At 48.3% G+C, this 23,431-nt stretch overlaps 5 protein-coding genes across 5 annotated transcripts; 2 read left to right on the forward strand and 3 right to left on the reverse strand.

The window, feature by feature from the left end:
- Positions 1-219: 219 nt before the first annotated feature.
- On the reverse strand, positions 220-2,083 carry EDB82DRAFT_421760 (uncharacterized protein; the record flags this gene model as incomplete). The annotated part of the gene is made up of 2 exons (XM_025725300.2): positions 220-1,550; positions 1,651-2,083. 2 exons carry the CDS (start codon positions 2,081-2,083, stop codon positions 220-222), a joined length of 1,764 nt encoding a protein of 587 aa, XP_025588235.2.
- Positions 2,084-12,148: 10,065 nt separating this feature from the next.
- Positions 12,149-16,867, forward strand: EDB82DRAFT_425545 (uncharacterized protein; the record flags this gene model as incomplete). Its single annotated transcript, XM_025725278.2, has 3 exons — positions 12,149-15,085; positions 15,790-16,316; positions 16,381-16,867. The coding sequence occupies 3 exons, from the start codon at positions 12,149-12,151 to the stop codon at positions 16,865-16,867; spliced, it is 3,951 nt and encodes a 1,316-aa protein (XP_025588233.2).
- Positions 16,868-17,079: 212 nt separating this feature from the next.
- On the reverse strand, positions 17,080-18,074 carry EDB82DRAFT_572598 (peptide methionine sulfoxide reductase MsrA). Its single transcript, XM_025725267.2, has 2 exons — positions 17,610-18,074; positions 17,080-17,559 (listed from the first exon to the last, which is right to left on the reverse strand). Exons 1-2 carry the CDS (start codon positions 17,878-17,880, stop codon positions 17,210-17,212), a joined length of 621 nt encoding a protein of 206 aa, XP_025588232.1. The 5' UTR covers positions 17,881-18,074; the 3' UTR covers positions 17,080-17,209.
- Positions 18,075-18,948: 874 nt separating this feature from the next.
- EDB82DRAFT_472470 (uncharacterized protein) lies at positions 18,949-19,830 on the forward strand (the record flags this gene model as incomplete). The annotated part of the gene is made up of 1 exon (XM_025725256.1): positions 18,949-19,830. The coding sequence occupies one exon, from the start codon at positions 18,949-18,951 to the stop codon at positions 19,828-19,830; it is 882 nt and encodes a 293-aa protein (XP_025588231.1).
- Positions 19,831-20,053: 223 nt separating this feature from the next.
- On the reverse strand, positions 20,054-23,396 carry EDB82DRAFT_552330 (fungal-specific transcription factor domain-containing protein). Its single transcript, XM_065609588.1, has 8 exons — positions 22,863-23,396; positions 22,736-22,806; positions 22,293-22,662; positions 22,160-22,241; positions 21,636-22,112; positions 21,278-21,590; positions 20,909-21,228; positions 20,054-20,861 (listed from the first exon to the last, which is right to left on the reverse strand). The coding sequence occupies exons 1-8, from the start codon at positions 22,923-22,925 to the stop codon at positions 20,509-20,511; spliced, it is 2,049 nt and encodes a 682-aa protein (XP_065465876.1). The 5' UTR covers positions 22,926-23,396; the 3' UTR covers positions 20,054-20,508.
- Between the last annotated feature and the right edge of the window lie 35 nt (positions 23,397-23,431).

Genomic DNA, 23,431 nt, shown 5'->3' on the forward strand with positions numbered 1-23,431 from the left:
AGTTTTCTCTCCTTCGTCATATGCATGCCTGAGAACGCTTTTTTCCATCAAAATGACTTTACTTTTAACGCTAATTTTCAACCGCTATGCGCCGGGATATCAATCGGATCAAGATGCAACCCAAATCTAACCATAAAAAACAACACAAAAACACCCGAAAATGATGTGAGAGTAGAGAAATTCACCGAAGTGATGTATGCAAGCTCGGAGGCCGGCACTTTACAGCCTTCGGCCGAACATAAAAGTGCCATACATACCTCCGACGTCGGCCTTTGCGACTGGGATCTTCCTCATGCCCCAGCTCTCAGCACCCAGCTTCCACCACCGGGCGCCGCTATCGAGGTCGGTTTCCATGCGCACTAGCCAGTATCGGCTGCCGAACTCCTTTGGAGTCCACCCAGCGCGCTCAAGGTTCTTCTTCGCCTTGGCTGCGCGTTCGTATGCACGCTCCTCGAGCTCGATAACCTGCAAAGGTGCAGAAGCGGGGGTGAGAAGAGCGCTAGCACTGCCAATGATAGTGTCCAAGTCGGAGATATCAATGTATCGGAGGCTGTGAGGAATCCACTCCTGAGCCTGGTACAGGAGTTGATGAATATCGCGGAGATCGAGGCCTCGGCCGATAGCAAGCTCCTCAAGATGCTGGACCAGAGGGGTGAGCAGAGGAAGCTGGGAGGGATCCATTCTGCTACCCTTGAGACTCAGCGATCGGATTGTTTGAGGCAGACGAGGAAGGATAGCATCGACGTCAGCCTTGCCAAGCAGGAGGTGGCTGCTGGCATTAGTAGCAAGGCTCAGAACAGTTATGGTCTGAGTAATAGCAGGATGCGTGGTGATGAACTTGACAACTACCTCAGAGGTGAGCTCACGGCACTTGGCCAAGTTCAGATGAGTGAGTCTTGCCGTCTCAGGCAAGCTCTGTAGAGCCTTGTCGGTCACTCTGGTTCCAGCGAGATCGAGGTGAGTGGCTCTTTCAAGACGAGGTAGGATAGCCTCAAAAACAGATCCTGGCAGGTTCAGACACTTGTGAAACGAAACGCGAGTAAGTGTCAGAGAGTCGGGCCACTGTTCCTGGAGGAGGCTGTTGAAAGAGTTCTTGAAGAAAGGTGAGGAGCAGCCGGCGAAATCAACGGCTTGGAGCCGGGGCATATCGAAAAAGAGCTTTTTGACTACCTCAGGTCCAAGATCCTCATCGATGTACTCCTGGGCCAAGAACTCCTGTAGGTATGGGGTTAGCTCGAGACATTTATGAAGGGTCTCGGAGGTCAAGTTTCGAGTCTGAGCTCGCTCGCTCGCAGTCGAGAAAATGGTGGAGGGGTTGAAGTGGCTAAAGTCCAGCCGCCGCACGATCGAGGCGAGAGCAGGGTACTCAGTGATGGTCGCAAGAAACTTTCGGAAGATTCGTGAGTGAGGAATCGTAATGTGACGATAGAGTGTATTGAGCGTCGCAGCATGAATAGATCGCGAAGTCAGCAAAAGAGCCATGAGGTCGGCATTTCGCGGCGTAAGGCCATTCGGGGGGATCTCGATGACGAGAAGGTCAATGATGGAACCTGTGATCGGCATGTTAGTGCACTGATAATACGTATAATTGGGGCCAGGGTCGTTTTGACAGGGTTTCCAATTGACAGCCTTTGTGGCATGTGCACGTACCTAAAACTTCGCTGGGGAGTCGCTCGAGAGGAGAGGTTCCGGTCTCGTAGCCGTCGAGGGAAGGTTTCTTTGTGACAGTGGGAGGTGCTGGAGAGCTCCATGTCATGGATAGCTTATGAAGGTCCTCGCAGCTGCGGCTGGCGGATTTGCCCTTGATAGGGATCTGCTTCCATCCGCGAAAGTTATCGGCGGGAAACCAGAACCCATGAAGCCGACTGTGAGGCTGCGTCAGAGGAGCCTGAAAAGTAGGCGATGCAAGCTCAGCCGAGGGTGAGGGTGATTCATCGAATACCTCTTCCGTCCCTTGAGTGTAGGATGAAATCTTGGAACGTGTGAAAGTCTGAGCTAGGCCATCGTCGTTCTCCCGGACGGAAGAGAAGGAGGAGCGGGCGGTCTTATCGCTGTTGCTGTTTGGAGATTCGGGGCGAGACATCTTTGCCTTGAGCAGAGCAGAAAGGTCAAAGTAGCCTGGTGCTGAAGGTGCGGAAGGCGAAGGCACCGCGGGGTGCGTAGGAGTAAGAGGGAGAGCCATTCAATTCTATTAAGCAAGGATATGCAATGGCCGACCCTGAAACAGGACGGAACGGTAAAAGTAAGGTTTAGGCGGGTATGAAGAACTCAGCTTGCCAACCCAACGGTTGGCAAGAATTCAAGTTCGTATAAAAAAGAAAATAAAAGGTATTCACGGAAAAAGCAGTGGCGTTGTATTGGCCACTGACCGGATCCGGGAGGTTTTGTTTGTTTGTATTTGTTACTTAGGCCGATAGAGGGCGGCGAGAAGCGATGACGACAGAGTGAGTAGACTTTGCGAAGCCGGAGTGAAACCTGGAGATGTTTATGTTAATATGACAGAGCCTGAGATATAATATCTTAGGTTCTAGGTCTTGTTCTTTTTCTTCTTTCTTCTTTATTGGGAAAAGGTCTGAATTCTAATAGAGGGAAGAAACGAGGGCAAAGGTCGGCGCATCAGGGCTCGGGGGCGTGGATAGTTATAAACGAAGGAAAAGAACGAACGACTCCACGAGGTGACTCTCTCGAGCTTAGTGTAAGTTGACTTTTTGACAAGGGAAGGGGACCTCATGACGGGGACCGGAGGGTCCAAACACCTTAGCTGGACGCCCAGGAGTAGGGACCAAGACCAAAACCACAGCCAAGCAAGCAAGGCGAACCCCGAACGATGAGGAAGAAACAAGAACAAGCTAACGAGCGGCGCCACTGGGGCTGGCTCAACGCCAGGGACATACGTTACGATGCCAGTAGCCCGACCAGGCAGGCCATGGACCATGCACGGGGCATTAGCTTTAGCTCCAGGATCGCACAATATTGGGTAATAGAAATCGAGGACTGGATGGACTTCTCGGGTCCGGAGACGTCAGGTGAGCAAAAAAGCGACATGACAGACACCATTGGGGAAATGAAACGGCTGGTGCTGGTAGTTCGTAACCGGGATGGATCGATTGACGAAAATCGTAGTCACAGTCATTCACTGTCATCTTTACTCATTTTCTGAAAATATCCAATGATGAATTCTTAGCGAGTAATGAGAAGTCAGAGACGGTTTCCCTACGTCCAAACAGAGAAAGGAATTTCGCTACAACCGCTGTCTACCAAATCGGTCATGGCCTTGGAAAAAAGAGTGTGCCACTCGATTGGATGAAACAAGTCGGGATTGAGTAATGAGAACGACGTCGCTGAGAAGCCAAGACTAACAACAATTGGAGAGGGTAGGGGACCGTCTACTAATTTTGTCAACAAATCCAAATCCATCATCATCCACCACACATTGACGACGCATCCACCAAATTTATCCATACACAATTCATCATAATCTTAGCGACGATCAAATGTTGTTGTTCTTTCGACTGTACAGTTGTCTTTGATCATCCTAGACAATTGCGTCTTTATGCATCCCCTTGACGTGTATCATGTATGGTACCTTTATGTCGTACAACTTATAGAACATCTGTTCCGCGGACATGGACCTTTCTGTGCTTCCACAGTCTTTGGCACGGCACGGCACAGCCGAGTCACAGCCATATCTGACAATTCTGTTGAGTTGTGCCGGTGGATTCAGAGGTAACGTTGGTAGTAAAACGTAATATGAATGAATGGCATTCATCGTCAGTGGATGGGAAGCTGCATCTGTAGAGTAATAGAAATACACACACACAACCCCGCCCTCGTTTCACGGATTTCTAGCAGATGCAGTGATTCTCTAGAAAGAGAATGCCCCAGATCTGGAAATTACTTCTTTGCTAGATTCGCTGAGATCCTCGCGACCATGGCGTCCCGAACACGGCAAAAATTCTAAAGATTCTTTCTATTCGACAATGGCTTCTAGGTCCTAGGAAGAGAGGGGGGAAAAACAGTACAAAACAATTGCAATAGTGACGGATAACGACCAGTCGGGTCACAAGGACAACCTTACAATAGCAAAGTTTGAGGCGAAGTATGTACTAATGTACGGTACCTTTACGCCGCCTACCAACATACCTTACCCTTCACTGCACCACCGGCTTATTACCACCCCCAATGACAATGACTGACTGGCAAAAGCTTGCAGTTTTCAACGCCGCATTGCCGGCGGTTTTTGTTAGCAACAAGCGAGTATTCAACTAACCGCCGTAGTCGACAACAAGTCGTTTGAGTACGAGTATAATACGTAAAAAGAGAGGGAATTTCTCATCAAGGACCGGCTTCTATTGCCGGTCTCCAGAATACCCAGATCCTCCTGGAAGGGTTCTTAATTTTTTCTCGATTCTCTACCGGCACCCCGTTTCTTCCGGCCCTAGTCGTAGCGCCGACTAGAGCTTAAACACGCGAGGCCGAGACCGACACGGAGAACAACACCGACTCCAACCGCCGAGACAGGACTGGTCACGGGACAGTGGAGGCTAACAGACGGAACAACACCATGCTCATTATCATATTCATGCCAACAAGTTTGAAAATACCGGAAGCTTTCCCCAGATATTGAAGCATGGACATACAGACACGTTATTGATCTTCACCTGGTGATATCGATATTGCATAGCACGGCTCACATCATAGCAACGTGCGATTCAGTCCAGAGCACGTGCCTCATAGTGTTCTGACAGAGATGGAACGAGATTAGATTGTTCACTTCGCTTCATTTCTGCCCCGGAATATGTCTGTAATTAAGCTATATCGGCTGTTCTACGAATGACATGGGGTAACTAGACACCGCCTCGCCTCACTAGTTCAAGACATGTGCCTTCAACCCCTGAATACGGATACCGACAACTACCCAAGCTATTGAATGCCAGACATTGTGATCGTGCTCATGCTAGGTAGGTAATAAAAGGAGGTTCACAACAGCTTGTTATGCAACACATTATGTTATTGTTACACTATCAGTTCAACAGGAGAAATCAGGATTTCGGTATCAACTGCATCACGTTTGTCATCAATCATATCATCAAACCACTTCAACATGATGATCATGCTTTTATACTCTCCCGATAGCGGCTCCGGTGCGCGGCCGGGAGTCTCACAAGCGCCGATATACATACCCGCACCCGCACCCCCCGGAAGCTATCACCGAATAAAAAAGAAGACAAGAAGAAGGTCATTCTTACCCCGGATTTTCCTCAACGTCATGGCCTAAATTTGTCTCTTTTCTTTTTTCCATCACCCTTCCAACATGTCACTTGACCTTTGACTTATGCCACTACTTCCCTTCAGGCCAGGCACCTAGTCCTCAGTAGTCCAATCTTTCCAAGCCTCCAGCTGACATCTCTCTTTCCTCTCCTCTCTTCTCTTCTTACTTTCCTAGATTAGATTAGATTTCTAATCTCGTCTTCACCCCAACAAGTCTTGCAGATCCCAGTCCACAGCTACCGTCGTCAACTAAAACCAAGAAAACACTTGCAAGCCTCACAACCACAAACCTCCAGAAACAGACAAGGGAGCTCCTGTCGTTGGTCAACCTTTCCCCAGCTTTCACCTCTCCCCCCTTGTAAACCTGTGGCGGCTCAAATCAATTACCTAACACTTTACCCTTAGCGGTCTACATCGTGAACCTCGTGACGCCTCCCCCTTGCTCAACCTTGGTTCCTTTTTTTATGTTGGCCTTGGCGGGGGTGGTTCTAATCTTCCAATAGCCTATTAACCACCATCAGCTTTGAAATGGAGCATCGTGACTTTTCTTTCTTGTCTATTCCGTCGTCTCCGCTCCGCTCCCTTTTCTCTCCCATCATCACTAATACGCATCGAGCAAGTGCTTCTTGAAATGGCCAGATCTCACAACGCACTCGTTCCGCCAATAAGCGTATGCTGATGGTCACCCCTCAAACACTCCTCCGCATTTTGCCCCTGGGTCTAGGCCCATGTTTGCATCTTGTGCATACATAGTCCATTACTACCTTCCAACTACACCATCCATGCCGCTTTCTGCAAAACACATACATATTGATCCTTGGATAATCCGGTCTCGCCGTAACACGAGAACTCAATACGATGAACTTCCACCCTAACGACTGAAAACCAAAATACGAATTGGGATTGATTGTTTAGCCTTTAAGACCGCTACTGTGCTACCCTTCAGTTGATATTTCCAGATCTTCATCGACAGCCTAGTCTTCAGATACAACTCAGTAGTATAAACACAAGGCTGGCCTGACTATGAGATTTCGACTCAATAGACCGACGCGACCCGAGCCACACAGAAACTAAACTCCAGCCACTACAACAACAGTTGCGGGATACGTTGCGTAGGACTGAGGAAATCGACACCGAGTCGGCATTGCCTTGGAAACCTCGGAGTGCTACCTGTGGTGTTGCGTAGTATTACAGAAGGTCGTCTGCTAAAGCCCACTGGCTTGAAAGTTGAATTCCTTTGTTGGGTATAGAGTGCCCGGAATGTCTTATCCTAGATGATACCGATATAAAACGAATAGGTTTACTACTACCCATAGAGTTTGGAGCGTAGATGTCGACTTCAGCCACTTCTTGATTCCAAGAAATCTTAACACAGTCGTCATATAGAACCACGACTTTACCCATCTGTCCTGATGTGATACTTGGCTTCTTGGTGTGAAAGTCTTAACTGTAAACACACTTTGCAGGGACTTTAATGGCAAAGGAACTCAGACCTGGAGTTTCCCTCTATAGGGTAAATGCTCAACTTGGTTGTCCATCAGTTCTCCGTGTTCTGTCCTTACACTCCAAAAGAATACCTTTGAAGACCCCGGTAGGTCTATCGTTAAAGACACAATGCTTGATGCGCCTTTAAGCGACGCATCGCTTGTGAAGACATTGGGTACAATCTCCTGTCTAGTCGAGATGAAGAGATAGGATTCTCATGGTCTCCTTGGTCAACCTAAATCACAGATCTTTTGACGTCGTAGTTATTCCAAGGGATGCTCACATATGTGGTGATGCACTACCGACTTTTATAAAAGAAAAAGAAGTACAATAGCCGTTACTAAGACTCACTGGTTCTGACAACAACTCCTATTTATCTCAATACCATCAGTTTGTGTAGTGCAACAAGCACACACCCCTTTACCGCAAGCCAATGGTGGCAGTCTATATCCACACGACCGGACCCCCAAAAGTACCTCTGATACTAGAGAAGTTGTCTCCAAGATTAAGAATTATGGTCGTTTGTGCGGGTATGCGTCCCCATCCTAGATGGTGATCACATACTGAGGTTATGCACTCAGAACCGGCATGTTGTCCAGCAAGCTCAGATCAAAAACCCCCACCAATCACCAAAAAATGTTTAACTGGTAAGCTTACATTGTGAACTTAGTTTGTCAAACACGAACCGAGTCTTTGGACAAGCCCAATTTGGTAGATGACTATGTTCTTGTCTAGATGACATTGGCGCAGATAAGGTGTTTGACAGAAGGCTTCCTACATTGCTTACGATTAGCCAACAAATGTCGGTATTTGGCTCCTTAATACAAAAGAAGCGTTAATTTACTCGGTGTGTAGCTGCTTAAAGTGTTTTTATCAAGTACAAGTCCTATTGCTCTATCTCGGCAGCGTCAAGTCTATATACCTAGGTACTTTGACGTGAACCTTGGTGCTTGCAGCTTCGACACAGTCTATGAAGATGTACGCAGGAATACTACTCTGTTAGCGATCCATGTATTTATAATACTCCGGAAACCTCTCTATCTCGAATGTCGGGCCAATGAACGGTTGGGTGGGACACATCATAAGGGAGTGCATTTTCGTCTGTATACACTTCCTTTCCTTGAAACCAACTTGTGACTATATTGCAGTTCTAGCCATCATTCTCAGACATGCTTTCCATAGAAGCTCGAAAAACACTCCGCTCGAACATTATACCGTGGTAGTGGTGTGTGAAATGTTCGTGCCAGTATGGGTATTTCGGTCAACTGAAGATGTTTGTGATGCGTTCTGGCATTCTGGATGACTTCGCTGTAGAGTCAGTAACTTAGCTCGTTGAACGTACGAAAAGCGAGAGATTTTGAAGAAGTGTATGAAGTAAGAAGTAATGATGCGTTGTTGCCGTGCCGAACTTTTAATGTTGTGTAAGTGCATGCGTTGTTACAAAACAATGTACGCTCTTTATCGCCACCAACATATCGCTCTCGAGACGGTTGACTGGATAATACGATATTCAAACACTCACGCCTAATTCTATTTTTCTTATCTTCCTGCCAAATTAGAATCCTTTTACATTTCCTCATAGCTTCTAAGAGTAAGGTTGGCCTTCATGCTTATTTCAAAACAATAACAATATCACAGGCTAACTGAACAAAGTACTACATTAATAGTAGCTATAAATTAAAAATGATAGTCAATATAATATAGAAATAACAATACTGTAGAATTGTTTATTCGTAGTTATTCGTTTGAACTTAGGTTGCCCTCTTGTCTGGTAGGCTGGTAGGTTGGATAGAACCATGCATACTAGACTAGAGTTATTCGTCAGAAATTAATAGTCAAACTTAGCTCAATTCAATTCGGTGTATTTTTTTTTTCATGATACACGATCGATTGTTGTAAAAGAAGAAAAAATACAGTGATATTTGTAGTATTACCATAGAAGGAAGGGTAGGAAGAACAGTACATACAGTTCAGCAAGGCCACAAGCCACAATATGATGTGATGGTGTGACAAACATTGGTAGCTACAACCAGGCCATAACATGGCAAAGGATCATGTTGATTTGAGCTTTCCAGCAGAAAGTATGTCTGTCCTATCTGACCCGCCTGTCTGCCTGTCTGTTGTTCCACAGAACTACCCTTCCCAGCTGTCAAGCGTATTTTGTCTTTGAATGATTGACCAAAGCAGACAATAGTTTGAGCTATTGCGAATGGGATAGTCTGGAAGACCATATCTTTCTGGGATGGCGTGCGTTAGAAGAAAGTGCTCGAGTCAGTACCCTCAGCTACCGCATTTATTTTGGGTAATCATCTGTTACAGCCTCACGAGGTGCTGACCAATTCCTTCGAAAGCACACCACAAATTCCATGGCAATTTCAAGCAGGCAGGACGCGGTATGGCGGCCCAACGGTTGGCATAAGATGGACCGCTATGGAAACTATACATGCAAGGTACGATTCGTGAACGCTGGGCATGCTATTGAATGGCTATGAGTCTCTGAAATATCAGGTAATATGCAATCATCAATGTGATCAGTCAACTTGAGAGTGGTAAATGCTGGGCAGAGGCTTATTTGGAACTTTAGCATTGGTTTGTTGATGTAGGTGTTCTCAAAGTCTAATAACTCTTAGCATTGGTTTGTGTTGACCTGAAGATGCACAGAATGACAAGCTGTTTTAGGAAGCAATTCCATTGGAGTGCGTGCATTCTTCTAGCGAGTTTCCATGACCAGGGCCAGGTGGTCATGGCGTTGCTTGACCGCTGGCCCTTGCTCAGTGCAACCTTCTAGAAAAACCAAAATTGGTGAACTAGAACCTAGAGGTAGGGGAGGGTAGCTTAATGGCTGGTCATCCTGTCTCACTTGGAAAAAGGAACCATTGCTAATACTGGTTGTTTACGCCATTATGACAGCTATTATAGAGAGAAATTGACGCAAAGTTGTCAGGGCTGGCAGGGCTGCAGTGTTTCTTTGAGAAACACCTGCATATTTTACAGTACCTAAAATATCCGTAATGCACTTGTCTAAACGTAGGAAGTATCCAGGTACTCTAATGCGCACCGGCTGTACCTACCTTGCTTGCAACCCAGGTCGTCGGTGATTTCTCAAAGGAAGGTGCATGTCTCTGGTTATCCGCCCAGATGAAACAACATGACAAAACGTTTCACCAAAAAAGAATTCCACCTAGCATTTCATTTATCTAATGCGTCCAAGACTAGGATCTTTGCGACAACATGCCTCATCTGGTACACTATTAGCATTGGCATAAATGCGAACAATGCGTTTAATCTATCCGCCGATATACTTGTTCCCAGCCACAGCTACCACTAGCCAACTGCAGCGCGGTACGCGGTAATTCCGCAAATGCAAAATGCAAGTCAAAATCCATCTTACCTGTCTTTCATAGGACAAAGACCAAACGGTGCTACAACGGATATCGAAACTCTTTGACGGCTCTTCAACGGTCATGTTTCCTTGTAGCTTGCTTGAGATAAATCACGTTCAGAGCGGATATACGCCGACAAATAACAAAGGAGGTCTTCTGACCGATGACCCCTTTCCCGGTAGGCTGGAGGCTGGCTGCACGGATCCGAAGATCAGGATCGACGTAGCAGAGGGGGAAATGATGACGGCAGACGACGACCGCTACTAACCCTAAGGAAACACGGCTCACCGTCAGCCACTGGCAAGTGAAGTCAATTTTCTGATTGCATGGCCCTTTTCGCCAACAATCCGTCTTCCAGTTGGAGCATTTGCATGTATGACGGACGGTGCATAGAAGCTATCGGGTTGCTTCCGTAAAACCCATCAGGCCCTCTAGGTCAGATTGTTTTATCCCTGCCAGAAAACCAACGCAAAGAACCATCAAGCGCCCTGTGCGTGCTCGGTCATATGCGCTTGGTGCCGTCCGCTAGTGAGGATGAGAAGGACTTTGCTAGGGTCCTTGAAAGGGTTAAGCAACAATGATTCCATGACGAGCAGCACTTCCATCCCATTGAAGCTTTATCGAAGCATCCGCCGAAGCGCCAAAGCGTCGATACAAGTACGCACTGACCTGGCCGCCAGTAGCAGTTCGGTTTCACTTTCTCGTGCCCTGCGTGGCAACCAGGACGCCACTAAACTTAGGTAGAATTCATCTAAGCTACATGCGCATGTGCCAAGGTACCGGCACCACCATGCGTGCATCTCATTCTGTTCATCCGCAATCGCATCATTAATACGGATATCTGAACCCAATTTCGATGTCTTTCGGCAGTCAGTTGGCTCTTTTACCAGGCTGCCCGATTGCTTGCATTGCCGGTGCTTGTCTTCTGGCTTGCTCAAATACTCCACTCAACGTGTCGCTGCGCCTAGGGCCCCCTTGCTGCCCTGCTCGTTTCTTACACGCTCTTCACCGTGTGTGACGGCACTGCCCGTCCGTCCAGCTAGAATCGATACCCCACACAGAGCTCGCCTTAAGCGTGTGAGTGGGCGGTGGGCGTGTGAGACCGTAAGAGATCCAATGCTGAGGGGCCCTCTGTGTTGTGGGTGGGCGTTATTCTTGTGGCGGCCAGACTATACTGCTTGGGCTCTCCTTGGGGACTGGAATCCATCTTTTCCCATGCGGACTATCTTCATGGTTCTTGACCTCCCTCAACTGATTTCCTTTTCGAGCTGTGTATTATGCCAATTGCCACCCTCGCAAAAGCTTCCCTGTTGCTTCTTGATAGCTCCCCACTTGCTTTCTACTTTGCAACATTCTGCTAGAGGCTATCAGACAACTTTTGTTTCTTGGCTCCTGTTCAAGCTTCGGTAAGTCTACATCAGATTCCAGTCTTTATCCGCGTTGCCGTCATCGCTCACAGCCTTCAAAGCCCATTCCGGCACATCTACACCATCGCCTTTGACGCTCAACTTTTACACCCGCACCTGCAACAGCTTTCACCTTGTTCTCGTGTTACGGAAGCTTCCAAACCGCCGCCTTGGAACTCTGTGTGACTTGTCAGCTCGCCATTGAGCCTGTGACTATAGAATTTCCATCTTCCGCTTATCGCGGACCCTACACATCGATTCTGAACGGCCATACGAACCTCTTGTGCGTCAAACCTCGTATCGTGAGCTAATAAAACGATTGTACAAACTTGATTATTCTATTCCCATCAACGGTCACCATCCCTCGCCATCGAGTCGTCACACCAGAGCATGACCGTGTCTTGCTCGATCTTCAAGGCTCTAGTCGATACTTGCGCCTCATAAAATTTCAACTGTACACGCCGATTATAAACGAACGGCAACAGATCCCATTCTTAGCTGCTGCTGCAGCGGCTCGAGAGCTTGCTGGAGGGAGAGTAACTGTCCTCATCGCTGCAATTACGCTGACTCCCAGCTACATTGCTCTTTGTCAAGCCTAGAACAATGAGGCGGGGTCGTTCAAGCTCCGGATCGCCCTACAGGGCGCTGGCTCATCACCAGAATGCCGCGGCTGCAGCAGCATCGTCAGACTCTATCTCGTTAATTCGATCCTTCAATGTCGAGACGAACCCCACGCGGCCAGTGCGGCCTTCGCCGCTCACAGCATCACTTATTCGAGATATGCCACTGGATTTGGTCGACCGCATTAGATCCTTCCCTCTTTTCATGTCCGCCCCTGAGGAATTTCTCGTTGCTATCGGAAACCACTTGAAGCCTCAAATCCAGAGCCCCAACGACCATATTGTGACCGAAGGAGATGAGGCCAAGGCAATGTACTGGCTGGTACGAGGTGTTGTTGCTGTGACCTCGCGGGACGGGGAGGCGGTCTATGCTGAGCTCAACCCTGGATCATTCTTTGGTGAAATTGGTGTTTTGATGAGCATGCCACGCACGGCCACCATTGTTGCACGCACGAAATGTCTTCTGTTGGTTTTAAAGAAAGAAGATCTGCATGCCGTGATACCCAAATTCCCAGATATGGAGAAGGCAATTCGAGAAGAGGCACAAGAGCGCCTAAACCTTCTCAAGAAAAAACGACAAGAGGGCGGAAGGCTGACCAAGTCACCCCCTCAAGGGGATTTTACTGCTCGAGAGGCAGCACCTGGTGAAGTATCTACTGGAGAAAGCGGTGTCATCAAAGATGGTACTGTGGTCAACAACAAGAAGAGGAAATCGCCAAGCCCAGGTATCATGGAAGACCCAACTGCTGGCAGTGCTATTGGGAGTGGTCAAATCAACATTCGAACCACACTCAAAGAACTTCCACTTTTCTCCACCCTTCCCGCAGATATACTGCACTTTCTGGGACTCAGTGTCCAACCCAAATCGTATACCCCCTTCACAGACATTGTCCGTCAAGGCTTACCAGGTAACGAAATATTTTTCATCGTCCGTGGAGAAGCCGAGGTGATACACGACGAACCGGTTTACGACAGCAACGTTCAAAATAAGGCTTTGGCTATTCCGAAACGGCCGCGGCTGAAGGCAGGCCAATACTTTGGCGAAGTGGCAAGTTTAGGTTTGTCCCGTGGCCGAACAGCTACTGTACGGTCCATCACCTCTGTGGAGTGTATCATGATCACTGGAGACGTCCTCGACGAGTTTTGGAGGCGCTGTCCTTCAGATATCTTGACACAGGTTAAAGAGACTGCGCGATCACGTTACATCAAACAGAGCGACGATGTTGACATGATCGATGTCGATGGCAGGGAAAAGGCCAACAAATCCGATCCAACGACCCCTACGGCATCGATGAGAGCATCACTTCCCAATCTCACATTCACTACTCCGTCTAAACCAGGATCTCCTTCTAAAGAGGACATTGCCAACGTAGCACCCAAGGATCCCGACCCATTCCTGAGCGTCAACATGGAGAACATCAGAAACCGAAGACGCCATTCTTTGGCGCCCCCGATACCTCCCACAGACAGTTCCGCTGCCAACACCAATGGCGCAAGATCTCGTTTGTCAGAGGTGACGCCCATTAAATTTGCATTTTCGGAGACGCCATCCGACGACGACGACGTTCCGACCAAACGAGTTCGCACTACGCTGCCCACGAGGCCCATCACCATGAGTAAACCGGTGTTGTCGGATGAGATCTTGATATATATCTTTAAGCATGTGGATATTGGGGAACTCTTTCGGCTGCGCTTGGTTAGCACGCATTGGCGTAAACTTTTAACGACATCGCCCAGAGTCTGTCAAGACGTTGACCTTTCGATCTACAACCGAAGAGTTACTGATGAAGTTCTGATTAAAGTGCTGGCTCCTTTTATTGGCACTCGCGCTTTATCCATTGACCTGAGCAACTGCTTTCATGTAACTGATGAAGGGTTCGGCGCTTTGTGGCGTAGCTGCGGCAAGAATGTCAAGACATGGAAAATGAAGTCTGTTTGGGACGTCTCAGCCAATCAGATTTTGGAGATGAGTGAGAATGCCAAGGGTTTGGAGGAGGTGGATTGGAGTAACTGCCGTAAAGTCGGCGATAATCTGTTAGGTCGTGTTGTCGGTTGGGTCCAACCTGATCCTCCACCCTCCAAGTCCGTTGTTATCTCCAGCTCCACAGCTCGTTCACGAACCAAGCAGCAGCAACAGAAGCATTCACCACAAAATGTCCTTCCACCCGGAACGGTGGTAGGATGTCCGAAGCTGAGACGCCTCAACCTCTCCTACTGCAAGCACATCACAGATCGTTCCATGGCCCATCTTGCGGCGCACGCCTCGAACCGTATTGAGTGGTTGTCCCTTACGCGCTGTACATCAATCACAGATGCCGGGTTCCAATCATGGGCGCCTTTCAGGTTCGAGAAGCTTTCTCGACTGTGTTTGGCAGACTGTACATATCTATCGGACAATGCCGTTGTTGCTTTGGTGAACTCGGCCAAAAACCTTACACATCTGGATCTATCGTTTTGTTGTGCACTCTCTGACACAGCAACAGAGGTCGTCGCCCTGCGACTGCCCAAATTGAAAGAACTCCGATTGGCATTTTGTGGAAGCGCAGTCAGTGACGGAAGTCTAGAGAGTGTGGCACTTCACTTGAACGACCTGGAAGCTCTAAGTGTGCGTGGTTGTGTCCGTGTTACAGGACGAGGAGTTGAGAACGTTCTGAACGGTTGCGGACGACTCAATTGGGTGGATGTTAGTCAATGCCGGAACTTGGAGCCATGGATTCGAGCTGGTGGTGTGGCGAACTGGGGTTTCGATGCTCGAGTTGGTCAACGCCCTGCAGAATCCACGCCAGGTGAAATTTCTGGTTCAGGTGAGGGCGAAGACGATGCACCAGCACCAAAAGCCATGAGCGTTGCTATGCTCACTTCGCAGAACTTTATGCCACGCTCGGCGTTTGGATACAGGTCCAAGAGAGCAAGGCGCCCTGTAAGCTTTGTTATTGAAAAGGGGCGTGGAAGCTTAAGATGAAGATAGGAAGGCGTCTTGGATAACCTTGTTTGGAAAACGATAGTTGTTTGGAGGCGGTGCACAATGATAGGATATATGTTGCTTACAGCATTGGCGTCAGAGTCATGGAGCATTTGTCATTACATTCAAGTTTCATGCCACGATGCATAGGGGAATTGACGGGCCAGGACATGCATCACGAGATGAGACGAATGCGAATTGTGTTGAAAGGATACTTGGTTGATACCCTGATGGAAAACTTACCAATCTGCTAAGCTAGCCTACCTACCTAATAGTACTATACCTAGGTACTCATACAAGATGATTTGACGTAAGAAGCGACTAGAATTTGAATCATGCCGACCTAATTGTGTCGTCAACTTTCTTCCTGTAAATCCGACGGACCTTGGAGTTTAGAGCTTTAGTGGCCGAGTGCTGACCAACAGAGTTGAGTCACTTGGAGGCGCCGGTTCTTTCCACAATATTCCACCACAGCCACGTGACGTTGGATTTTGGAAGAGCTCCACTAGATTACCCAACGTCATGCTTCTCTGGCCAGGAACTTATATCGCTGCGTCCCCCGTCCCCGCTTCACCATTTTCCTTTGTAAACGCCTGCATTATCGATCGACGACTGCACCGACAGAACGAACGACGATGTCATTCACCCTCACTGTCCGCCAGGGCCCTGCGCGTCTTGCGCAGAGGCTTCCTGAGCTCTCAAAGACTGCTTTCCGCAACTCCGCATCCGCCCGAAGCTTCCACGTCCAGGCCAAGCCCACAGCCAACTTCTTCACCTCGCGCATCACACCCACTGCCACCCGCAATGCCTTCCAGCGAACGAGTCGCGCCGGCGGTCGTTATTACCACCAGGGTCCCCCTACTGGTGTCGCAACAGCCCCTCAGTCAACCAGCCGACGACTCTTGGTCGGAGGTGCCATCTTTGGTGGTACTCTTGTCGCCATTAACGCTGTCTTCAACCGTGAGACTCGTGAGGATGGCGGCATGCCCGTCTACGAGCGCGAATACCTGAACAACACCTTCTTGCACACTGGACTTGGAATTGGTATCATTGGATTGACGGCTCGACAAATGGTTCAGACTGGCTTTGTGTACCGAATTATGGTTACCAACCCTTGGGTTGTTGGCATTGGTGGTCTTGCTCTCAGCTTTGCTACCATGATTGGAACTCGGTCTATCAGCCCTGACAAGTAAGTAATTCGAAAAAAGATAATCGATGACGAAATTGAGTCGATTTTACTAACATCTTTGCAGCTATATCCCCAAGTACGCTCTCTGGACTGCCTTCAACGCCACCCAGGCTGCCTTTGTCGCCCCTCTTCTCGCCTTCGTTCCTCCCGTTCTTCTGGGCCGTGCTGGTCTCTACACCATTGCCATGATGGGTGGTCTTGCTATCGTCGGCGCCACTGCTAAGCAGGAGAAGTACCTCTACATTGGTGGTCCTCTTCTTGCTGGTGCCGCTATCGTTGCTGCCTCCGGTCTTGCTCCTCTCATCATCCCCGCCACTGCTGTCCGAACTCTTGCTTTCACTGAAAACCTCTGGTTGTACGGTGGTCTCGCTGTCTTCGGTGGTTTCACTCTGTACGATGTCCAGAAGGTCCTGCACCACGCCCGTCTCGCTCAGGCTGGTGTCATGCGCCGTGACCCCGTTAATGAGAGTATCTCTCTTGAGCTTGACTTCCTCAACATCTTCATCCGCATGGTCCAGATTCTCATGATGCAGCAGAACCGCCGCAAGTAAGCGATGTTTGTATTTGCATAAACCAGCTTTAGAAGCAACTTGTATTATTTTTTAAGCAAAAAGGATTATTGTTTTGTCAGAGGCTAATGAACTCCTCTCTTCTGTTATTGATCAGCTTGGTTTGTGGACCGAGATAAGCTCCATATATAATTTAAGGACTCTAAATACTTAAAAAAAAACAAAAAAAAAACAGATCAAGTTTCCTCTCCAACTTGCACGATGACTCTTATATACAAGTAAATTCTACCTAAATGGAATTTCCCATATATTTTCCTCTGCTTTTCATTGATATCATTTGTGACTCCTTCCAATCAAAAACCCAAGACCTTGATACATCACGGCTTATTCCAGAGGAGGGAATGGTCTCATGAAGTGACTAGGACATTCATAACCAGAGGGGTTGTTGTGTAGGTAAAGCTGGTGGTACTCCTCAGCAGTCCACCACTTTCCAGCAGGCGCAATCTCAGTCACGATGCCGCCCTTCCACCACTGCTTGTTGGCCTTCTCCGTCACCTCGCGCGCAATCTTCTCCTGCTCAGGGTTGTGGAAGTAGATAGCGGAGCGGTACTGGGGGCCGGTATCGGGGCCCTGCTGGTTGAGCGTCGTGGGGTCGTGCGTCTTGTAGAAGAATTCAAGGAGTTGTGCGTATGTGACCTTTGTCGGGTCGAAAATGATTTGCGCGGCTTCAGCGTCTGTTGCGATATTAGTCACCAAATTTTCTATATTCTTATGGGAAACGTACGGCCAGTCCTGCCACCGCAGACGGCGCGGTAGGTAGGGTTCTCGAGATCACCGCCGATGTAGCCGACCTTTGCGTCGATAAGACCCTTGTCGCCAAAGTGTCTGCGGTAGAGGTGTTCAGTGCCCCAGAAGCAGCCTGCGGCCACGGTACAGCGCTGTGCACCCTCGGGAATAACTGATGCGGAGGATTGATCAGGAGCGATAGAGAGGCGAGTGGACTGTGTAAAGGGACGGGCAAGACGCGCCAGGAAAGGAGGGAGGTTGAAAGCCATTTTTTGCCGACTACCGCGGGGTCAATTGTATCTATCAATCGCAAGTGTGTTTGGTGACTGAGCAAGCTTGGCAAAAAATTGAAGCTATCTTAATGGAAGGGACCGCAATGATATTTGAACTTTTTTTGCGGTTAATGAATGACAAATCGTCCGTCCGGAGAATGGGGAATTGTGGAATTGACGGGTGGAAGGTGGAAGGTGGAAGGTGGAAGGAAGGTGTGGCGGGCGGGGATGTGCAGTGCGTCACGGAAGCCGCAGATGACGATTGGATTAGAAGAGCTATATTGCTCTTTTGGGAAGGTGGCGGTAGGTAATCAAGGGTCTTTTGCCCCGCGGTTTCTTCTTAGTGAGAGGCCTTCTTATCCCCGTGGCTAAGCAGGAGCTAGGCACATTTTGAATGAATGGAATCAAAATGATTGAGGCTGAGTTGTTGATCAGAGGACCTACTCATTGGCTTGACGAATACAGTCAGAGAAAAAGAGCATATACTCACAATGTGTAAGCGGAATTTCTGGTTGTAAATTGGGCGTATTGTGTAAACTGCGATACGCTTATTATGAGACATGCATCTATACGCACATCTCACCTTCAACAAGACCCATTAGGATACTGATTTAACTGGCTTCCAATTCATGTGCGCATCGCATCATCTAATTCATTCTGCAGCCGCTCGGTGCCTTCAACATGCCCCCGAGGTCCCCCGACATCCGGCAGCGGACCAGGTTTAAGGCCTGTTCGTTACATCGTCGCTTCACAAGAACGATAACCTCGGAAATTCTGATATAGACGTAAATCATCAACGTTACAATACTTAAGGTTGCGCGAGAAACAAGAAAAGCAAATTAACTTTGCAACTGTTAACATCTTCCAAGTCAAATCTCGGAAACTCGCCGTTGTAGCACAATGCGGAGCTCAATGACTTGCTTTCTCCGCCGACTCGGCCGACCTCGGTCAACGCCGAATACGTCTCACCTCTGTAAAGTAGCAGTAATTGGACTGGCTATATTGACTACATTCCCATCTTCAAGTCTTTCCCATCCTTCATTGTTTCCTCACAACAATTTCGCAATGGCTTCTTCAGAACTCGCTCAACTTATTCCACCCGACTCATGGGATTCGCATATGCATATTGTTGATGTTGAGAACTACGCTCTCGACCCCTCAGCAACATACCGCCCAACCTCGCACTCTCTTGAGCAGGCCCTTGACTTTGAAACTAGCGTGGGTCTCCGAAACATCGTTCTTGTTCAGCCATCTATTTATGGCTTGAATAATTCGTGTTTGCTTGATGGTCTGCGGACTCTTGGTTCTGAGCGTGGAAGGGGAGTCGTTGCAATCGACCCTAAAGCCTTTGATGCCGATGAGCTCCGCAGGTGGCATGAGTTGGGCGTGCGTGGTGTGAGACTCAACCTGCAGTCAGTTGGGGCAGAAATGGATGCCGACGAATTAGAGCAGCAGTTGACATTGTATGCCGATGCTGTAAGACCATTGGGTTGGGTCGTCCAAGTTTACGTTCCCATGAAGATGATCGAAATCCTCGAGTCTATCATCCCAAAACTCAACATCAAGTTCTGCATCGACCATCTGGGACAGCCACCACTGAAAGACCAACAGGGTGTCGATATGTATGACTTGCCGGGCTTCCCATCTTTAGCTCGCCTGCTCAAGGGTGGTCTTACCTATGTCAAATTGTCAGCCCCTTATCGCATCGCCGCTCTATCTGATTATAGCGATCTGGATCCCCTCGCCAAAGAAGTAATTCGCATTGCAGGCAATACCCATGTCGTTTTCGCAACTGATTGGCCTCATACACGGTTCGAGGGTCTCGATATCAGGCCATGGATGGAGAAAGTAGTTGGTTGGTGTGGTGAGGATGAGCATCTCAAAGAACGGCTATTCAGAGGAAACGCAGAAGATCTGTGGGATGTTAAAAGATCGCCAAGAGCATAATATGTACGGTTGAGCGTGAGATATTCAAAAATAAGTGGATATATTGACCGACAATAGTTATAGGAGATTTGGTATGGTCGGCTGCGGTCTGTTGAAACTGGCCATGTATATTGATTAAATGCGATATTAAATGCGACTTTATCGTCACATAGTAACGTCACTCATATCCTACAAGTAGATTCAGCCGGCCCCAGCCTCTTACATTCTGTAAATCTGCCTTGTGTAAGATCGGTCCTTGGTAAACCCAGATAGCATCTGCCTGTACCGTTAGGTCAGGGATAGCACGGCTCGCCGTGAACATGATAAACCCAACTATGCGGCCCTCGACAGGAAGGCTTCCTATATGGAGCCCAGAACTCAAGAGATGCCGACTCTAATTCATACCGCTCTTGAGGTCGGTTGGTTTCCATGTCTTAGAACAGTTGTCGGGACTTGCCGAAGCTTTTGATGTGCCCTATGTCGACCATTTCTAGTTCCCAGCTGTCGATGGCGGCTAGGGCGGATTGTTATGCCAAGACAACCATTCTCAGTCTGGGGCCCAATGAGGTCGGCAAAATCAAGTTGATCGACTGGAACATCGAAAAATTTAAGTTTTGTTATCCCAGCGCATGTCGATATCGGATCATCAGCCAGAGCCAAAGCAGTAAGATTTGGACGTGCTTAGCCGCATGAGGCCTTTCAACTGAAGCTCTGAGGATTGTTCCCCGATTCGTAGATAGCACCGACTCTCACACTCAGTGGCTCAAATGTGGACAGTGCTTCGAAAACCCCGCGGTCAACAGCCATCGCATCCGGGTTCATGTTGTCAGCCCACGGTGTCTGGAACAGCTGTTCGGGCTCATAGGGAGATTGTTGTGTAGGTATCTCAAAGGAAGATGGGTAAACAGTCTCTGTAATTGGTATATCAGTCGGCATTGAAACCTCTGATATTTGCTGCGACATGGGTTGTTGTTGCAGCGGCGTGTTGAAGCCCGGGTTGAGACCAAGATTGATCATTTCTCTAGTGATTAAATCTAGAGCGCTTGAAATTACTGCCAGTGTGTCAGATCTGAATTAGATATTCGGTTGTGCCACTTACCTGGATTGACCGTCTTGGCTTGTTGTAAGGCTCGGACGCAAAAGTTAAGTTTGCGAACCGCCTGCTGGTTTTCTGGGGTAGCCTGGACTTGCAGAAGGAAAATGGTTGCCGCTATATACACACTGTAAGAGAGTGACAGAACACAGTGGTTGATAGTAAAGGTCCTGCAAAAGAGATCAAAGATGGCGATAATGGCTGTTGCAGATGTGACACATTCCACGAGATGATTTTGCATGGGATGCGGGCCCTCGTCATCTGGATACACTTGCCAGGAGAGCATAGGCCTGAACAGAAGAATCCTGAAAGTGTGATACAAGGCGCTACGACAAGGTTAGACGTCTTGAAGGAACAATAATCGAGGATGCTTACTTCATAGTGACAATATGAGAGGGCGGTGCTAGCTCTGGCATGGCAGAGAGCTCGATCTTGAGATAAGGCGGAAGTTGGTCCCACCATAGCTTCATGGCAGGGTCCTGAGTTTGAAGGCACTCTTGCATCTCTGCCTCTGTATTCTCCAACAGTGGGTCGTACATATGAATGAGAATTTCGTTGAAAATGACAGACAATCGACATGCACTCATAAAGCAAGAGGTGGAATGAGCTGTCGCAGGAGGATACTTCCAGTCTGAACCATTGGGAGAATCGAAGGGAACCCAAAGCTCATTTTCGGCAGAGTCATCCACTGAAAAAAGTAAGTAAAGTGGCAGTTAAAGAAGAAAAAACTTACTAATGATCTGCGGCGGTGATACAAGCGTGTGTTGCAGTGAAGGAGAGCGGCCAAGGTAGAGGCTTATGATCTTATCCCAGAAATAACAGCTCCAGTACAATCGATGCCTGATCTCAACCTCTTCATCGGTCAAGTGAACGGATCCGGGATATCTCTGTCCATCAACGCATATACCTAGATGGTCGATTAGGCGGAAAGCTATGCCGCTGTAAATCCAGGCTTGTGTCGTGTTTCCATGGCCACATTCTCCAGCACTGAGAAGGAGCAACGTCTGGACTGTTGGGATGGTGCAAACGCCTCTGTTTAGTTCGTCGAAAAGCATGCTTCTAGCATGTTTTGCGAAAACCGCACCGCCATCATAGGATTGGTCGAGTAGTTGTTTTGTCGAGGGATCACTTTTGCCCCAACGGATGGAATGTGAAAGCATAGCATTTAGAAGTGTGTGAGAATAGTAAGGCCCCATCGATTGCATATCACCTGTCAATGTTAGATAGTCTTACAAAAGCTTAGAGTTTGAGTCATACGAGTGAAGGCTGGCCTGTAAATGAAGTTGAATAAGGGCTGGATCCAACACCAATGGACGTTTAGGAGATACTGAAATGGTTCCTGCGTGGTGTAAGTTTGAGAACACAGGCCAATCTAGATTGGCGGACATACTGGAATATCGGATAAGTTTTCCATTGCACGCTGATGCCATGCATTGTTTACTAGGCGCTCTCGCCTATGAGCATCTGAGTCAATGGAGGATATTGAATCCGGCTTGTGCTTGTGAGGGTCACTGGGGAGGTTGAAAAGACTGGTAGGCCCATGATAAGTAATTCCACCCTTGTCGTCGATCTTGAGACCCATGAAGCTCCTCGTCATGCCATGTTCATCTGGATGGCGATTCAAGTCGTGGCCGTTCCAGACGCCCGGACTAGAATGATTTGAAGCGGCAATTGAAGGTGGGGATTTAATGGCAGCAAGTTGATCCTCGAGCTCTTTGATGCGTTCCTCAAGCCGTTGGGTATAAGACAGAGTCGGGTTCCTATGACACGTGAGCAATTGCTCAGAAAGTACAAAGGAGCACACGACCAAAGGGCCGAAGGGGTCAGTCCCACAGTTTGTAAATACAGTCATCGCTCCTAGCAGCACAACGGTTGCAGATGGGTTGCTCGCCGCCGCACTTGACCTATGAAAGTATCAGCGCTGGTAGGTCAGAGACAAGAAGTAAATGTGCATATTGACCTTGCGCCTACGACACGGCTCACACGAGAAGGCGCTCTTCTTTGTGGCTTTGACGGACGACATGTTGTGCCACAAGGTCTAGTGAGTCAAGTAGGTTCTTGATCGAATATCGGTTAAGAGTCGTGAGCTTTAGGCAATGAGCCCCGCGTTAGACATTGGAAACCCCACCTAAAAAGGTTGACTTTGGCCGGGTCTGTCCGATAGTGAAGTTGAAGATGGATTGTTGAACCGAGGGACAGATTATGACGGTCAAGGTCGCTTTCTAGGGGTCAGAAAAGAGGCAAGGTACAGTTCAGAGTCCGAGTAAACGAGAATTCCCCGTTTTGTAACTATGCAGTGCAGTTAAAGAGACAGGCCACAACCCAAACCAGTCCAGGCCGGGCCAGGCCACTCAGTACACGGAGCCGACGTTGCGTTGGGCCGGCGCAAAAAAACGACAGGAGGCCACAGTGGGGTGCGTTAGAGTCTGTGTAAGCGATTCTCTTGACGCATGAAAATCAGTATCAATCAATTGATGGTAACCGTATCTTAGAGAGAAGAGACCAAGAATGATGATCGAGAGCAATTGC

Source organism: Fusarium venenatum, assembly GCF_020744135.1.
Source record: "Fusarium venenatum strain MPI-CAGE-CH-0201 chromosome Unknown EDB82scaffold_1, whole genome shotgun sequence".
Taxonomy (NCBI): Eukaryota; Fungi; Ascomycota; class Sordariomycetes; order Hypocreales; family Nectriaceae; genus Fusarium; species Fusarium venenatum.